This window comes from Geospiza fortis, unplaced genomic scaffold (assembly GCF_000277835.1).
Source record: "Geospiza fortis unplaced genomic scaffold, GeoFor_1.0 scaffold450, whole genome shotgun sequence".
Lineage (NCBI taxonomy): Eukaryota > Metazoa > Chordata > Aves > Passeriformes > Thraupidae > Geospiza > Geospiza fortis.
Window position 1 is genome coordinate 2,242,988 of NW_005054416.1, and position 5,175 is coordinate 2,248,162.

At 53.3% G+C, this 5,175-nt stretch overlaps 1 protein-coding gene across 1 annotated transcript in view; it reads right to left on the reverse strand.

The window, feature by feature from the left end:
* MYRF (myelin regulatory factor) overlaps positions 1–5,175 on the reverse strand; it is a 42,800-nt gene that overhangs the window by 19,186 nt on the left and 18,439 nt on the right. Inside the window, exons 3-4 of the mRNA XM_031061517.1 lie at positions 4,117–4,443; positions 1,508–1,569 (exon numbers count right to left, since the gene is read on the reverse strand). Coding sequence (XP_030917377.1) covers positions 1,508–1,569; positions 4,117–4,443 — 389 coding nt within the window. The remainder of the gene's footprint in view (positions 1–1,507; positions 1,570–4,116; positions 4,444–5,175) is intronic.

The window sequence follows — 5,175 nt, forward strand, 5'->3', positions numbered from 1 at the left end:
GTAGGAAGAGACAGTGACTTTGTTTTAAATGCAAGACAAAGCTTCTTCATGCTCCAATGTGGAAAACCGTCTGGAAAATACCCATCCAGGGACTGGCCAAGCCAGGCACAGCCTCTGGGAACACCGAGAGGGACGGCAGGGAAGGATCTGTTGGATCTTTCCAGGCTGAGCTGGATGGACTTTGGCCTCAGAACACTCAGGCAGGGGTTGAGTAATGAGGCCAAAGCGCTTGACCAGGAATGGGAAAACTCCTCCCGTCAGAAGGTTTGGAAAATTGGAATGTGTTTGCACTGGGTCCTACTGCTGAAGGCTGCCAGGGCAGGGCTGCTTTCACCCATCCTGTTCCCTCTAAGGTGTTCTGCTTCCCACTGGGACCTCTCAGTGCCTTTTCCACACACAGGGAACCGGATTCCTCCTTCCAGGCTCAAGTCTGGGCCAGCCTTCCTTTGGGAGCTGCCTCAGGGACAGCCCAGCCAAGGACAGGCAAGTGATGTGCTTGCCCAAGGCATTCCCAAACCCAGGGAAAAATCATCTCCAGGAATGCGATCCCAGCTTTGTGGGTGCCCTCCGGAGCCTGCTCTCCTTCCCAACTGAGCTCCGAGCACTCCAAAGCCGCTCTCCCCATGGTGAGCAGCCCGGCCTCTTTGTTATATTTAAGGAAGGGCCAGGAGGAATTCCAGGGATTTTTTTTAGCAAGATAAACAGAACTCTTGTCCTTTTCCATCAAAAAAAAAAAAAAAAAAAAAAAAAAAAAGAGGAGCAGGCGCTGTTCCCGGTGGGGACTGGGCTGGAGCCTGGGGAAGAGGGTGCTCCTGCCGAGGGGGAAGGGAGACCAGGACAACCTTCCCTCCTTCCTTCCCAAGGAGTTTTTCCATGGTAGAACAGTGAAGGTCACCAGAGGGACCAAACAAGCCTCAGTGGCTTTCCTGGGGGAAGCCAGGAATACCCTGCAGAGACCCTGGAGGGGGTCCCAGCTCCCTGTGGCATTTCAGTGGGAGTGGGAGATCCTCGGGATCAGCTGGAGGGGAGGGAAAGGCTGGGAAGGAACTTACTGGAGAATGGCGGGTTCATGGCTGCTTCCCAGAGCCAGGTTCCATGTCAGGGACGCGCTCCCGCTCCGTGTTCCCGAGGTGGAGGGCAGGACGAGGGGGATGGCAGGCTCCACATCCCACCCTGCCACGCTCTCCCCACGCCCACGGATTCCCACCACGGATTCAGTGTCCGTGGATTCTGGATTCCCACCACGGATTCCGTGTCCGTGGACTCCCAGCTCTCCTTCTGTGCCGGTCCCTCTCCCCTTTTCCACAGCCGGGAGCGGAACAATGGGCGAAAGCTGAGGGATATTTACTAACTGATAATCTCCCCACGTAGTGCAGCCGCCTGTTTTCTCCCGGCTGATAAAGATTGCAGAGCCAACCACTTTCATGGAATAAAAAGGGGGTGGATGCTGGATTTGGGGTTTGGATTAGGATTTTTCCCCCCCTTTCTCCCTTTTTGAAGCACTTACCATTCACCTGCTGAGGGGAGTAGGCTTCTGATCCAGAATCTGGGGGAGAGTCCGGCAAAGTGCTGTGGAGCAATGGGAAAAGAGAAGGGAAAGTCATTTTAACCCAGCTTCCAGCACAACCAAGAGGTCCAGGTGGATTCAAGCACCCTCCAGGATCCAGCAGGGGAATCCCAGGTGCACCTGCAGCAGATCCCAGACACCCTGAGTGTGTCCATCACTGCCACGGGTTCCACTGGAGCTCGGGAACAAGGACGTTCTGTTGAGCTGACAGTGAGAACTCCAGGGAAAAGAAGCCAAACAAATTTATCTGCTTCCCAGGGAAAGGTGTGCTCCCCATGGAAATGTCAGTCAGCGATCAAGAGGAATGCACAGAGTTCTCTCTCCATCTTGGGAAGCTGTTCCAGGCCAGGCTGGAAAAGGCTTGGACCAACCTGGGATAGTGGAAGGTGTCCCTGCCCATGGCTGGGAGTGCTGGGACTGGATGGGCTTTACAGTCCCTTCACATCCAAACAATTCCATGATTCTATGAAATGGGAGGCTCTGCAGGATCTGGGAAGCCCATGGAACAGATTTTGCCTGTACAAACCTAAGCACCACCACAGCTCCTGCTATATTCCCCTGAATATATTCCAACATCACCAGGAACAGGATTTGACACTGACTGTGAAATACAATTAAAAAAAAAAAGTGGGAGCTCCCAGTTGCCTTTTCCAGCACATCCATGGCTAGGGATGGCAGGACCAGGTCATGTGTGGTGGCACAGCACGGACAGGGAGGGAGACTGTGGCACATTCCCATTTTCCACAGGAATTCCTTTCCATTCATGCATCCTACCCCATCAGCTTTATGGATGTGAAATAACCCCAGAAAAATCCCAGTGCCTCCTCGATGAAAGCCAGCCGAAAAGCAAATGAATCAGGGAGGAAAAGCACAGGACACACTGCCCCAACTCTGCTCCTGACAGCACCCACAATTCCAGCTGGGAACCAGGATACAGGATCTTCCTGGACCAGAGAAGCTCAAGGCCCATTGATTGGATTCTCCATGGGAAGCTGTACACAGCAGGCGCTGGAGAGGGCTGAGGTAGGGTGATCCCAAAAAACCCCTTGCCATACTTCCCTCATCCTCCACCTTCCCTTGGAGCACCTTTCCATCATTCCCTTCCCATGCCTGGCTGGAGCATCTACTCCCAGCCTTATTTCCAGGCTCCTTGCCATGTGGGATCTGAGTTCATACTGTATTTCCTATGGATTTATCAGGATTTATGCACCAGCAAGCCAAGTCTTGGCCAGTAATAAAAGTGAACAGCACAATTCAAGGAATCCAGAAGGCTGGAAAAAGTGGACACTGCAGAATTCCCACAGGGAGGTAGTGTGGCTGTGCCCAGTCCAAGGGAAGGGTTTGTTGGTATCCACCACATTGTCCCTGAGCACATGATGGGATGCCTGGGCCAGGAAGTGGACTCCATTATCCTTATGTGTCCCTTCCAGGATATTCCATGATTCTCCACTGGAAAAAGCCTGGCACAAGGGGGAAGAGTCATCCTGGGATGCTGAGGGAATGCTGCCATCAAAGCTGATCCAGCTCAGCCACATCCAAATGAGGTCTCCACCTCTGACAGCAAGCTGCGATCCTTACTCGTGACATCCTGCAGAATTCCAGATGCATCCAGAAGAAAAGGACATAACAAGGCATCACTTCATGCTTTTGATTCCTCCTAAGCTCCAGGTATCCTTCTGGGATCACTGCAAGGGAAAAGTCCCTGGTCTGCGAATAAAAGAAAGGCAGATTTTTTTCTTTTAGCTTTCTGGGATCTCTTTCCAAGTTCATCCAAAGAGTGAAAGTTGTTGACTGAGTGTTCCCAAATTTGGGAATCCCTACGTTGTGCTTGCTGGCAACACTAGAGGGCACAAGGCAGAGGGAGAAGAACCATCCTGGCCTCACTGTCCTTACATCCATAATCCATCCCACGGGAGAAGGCTGTCCAGAGCCACCACCACCTAAAGATCCAGGCTGGAGCACAGCACAGCATCCTGGGATGTTACTGATCCCCTCCTTCCATCCTGGAGAGCTTGAGCCACATCCTTTCTCCCGTTGGGAATAACTCTCCAGCTGGGTCCATCAGCAATCTCAAAACCTGCCCTTCCTCTTCCCCAGAGCTTGTTGAACAGGACACATCCAGCTCAGATCCATCTTCTCCATCTCTGGAGCAGAGCATCTACAACACCAGGCCATGAGAAGAACATCTCCCTGACCAGTATAGTGAATTATCCTCTGGGATAGTCATGGCAACATCCCAGAGATTGAGTTCCATCCCAGACACTGAATTTTGTCTTGTTCCAGTTTATTCTGTGTCTTCTCCTCCTTAAAAACTGCTCCAATGTTCTCCCACCTGCAGATGTCCAGCAGAGGTATCCAGTACTCTACGATGGCATGGGGGATGGCCCCAAAAACCTTTTGGGAAGCTCCAGGAGCTTCACTCACCCAAAACCAAGGACTTACCACAGAGCCACGCTGCCACAGCTCCGTGGGACCCTCCAGGTGCCACCAGCCTGGAGGAGCCTCCATGCCAGTACCCACCCTTATCCCGCCATCCCACTCCCACTCACCCAGGTGCGTAGGAGGCCTTGGGCTCTGATTTGATTGGAGGCACCACGTTGTTCAGGCAGTGCCCAGCCAGGAAGCCCTTGGGCACCACCATGCCGTTGTTGTTGTTGCAGTTGAGGTGGGCTCCGTAGGCGGCTCCGCAGGGATTGGCCAGGAGGGGACCATGGCGGATGGGGAGCTGGCTGCTGGCAGCAGGGAGGTGGAGGGCAGGGCTGGGAGAGGGATTGCTCACGCTGCCGATGGAGCTGCCGGGAGGTGCCGGGATGCCGGCGGAGCTGGAGGGCTGGGGGTGGGTGTAGCTGGCGGGAGCAGGGATCTCAGGGAAGCAGCTGAGGGAGAAAACGGGACAACATCAGGGCAACAAGACAGTGAGACTGATGGAAGAGTCCAAAATCCACCCAGGAAGTTCTGAAGTGCCCAGGACAGCAGCCTCAAGGAATGTGTAGCCAGCAGGATCTGCTCACTGTGCTCCAGCTTTACAGACCAGCTATGCCAAAGATCCCCACCCTGCTCCCAGATTCCCTTAGTCTCCAGGTCTACTCCATCCTCCTTCCCAAAGTTGGGATACACAGGAGATCCTTCCCGTCTGCAAACTCACGCAGTCCTGGGCATTTAATCTGAGCTCCCAGTGCTCTGATTACGGAAAAGTGTTTATGGTGCCCTTGGCGGGGATAAAGAGAGGGAACAAAAAAGACTGGGAAAACTTGAAGGTAAGAAGCCAGGGAGAGATAGGAAAAAGAGCTGGAAACAATAAAGGAGCAAAGAGAAATCCAGGAAGACTCTGGAGAGGCAGAGGTGATTCCTAAATGATTCCTCAAATTTCAGGGCTGGAAACTGCGCAACAGGTTTCCAGAGAAGCTGTGGCTGCCCCATCCCTGAAAGTGTTCCAGGCTGGGCTGGGCTTGGAGTAACCTGGAATACTGGAAGGTGTCCTGCCCATGGCAGGGGTGGAACCAGATGGGCTTCAAGGTCCCTTCTGACCCAAAGGTTCCTTCCCACCCAAACCATTCCAGGATTCTGTGATCTCTCCATGGAAAAATCACAAGGAACACCATTCCTGC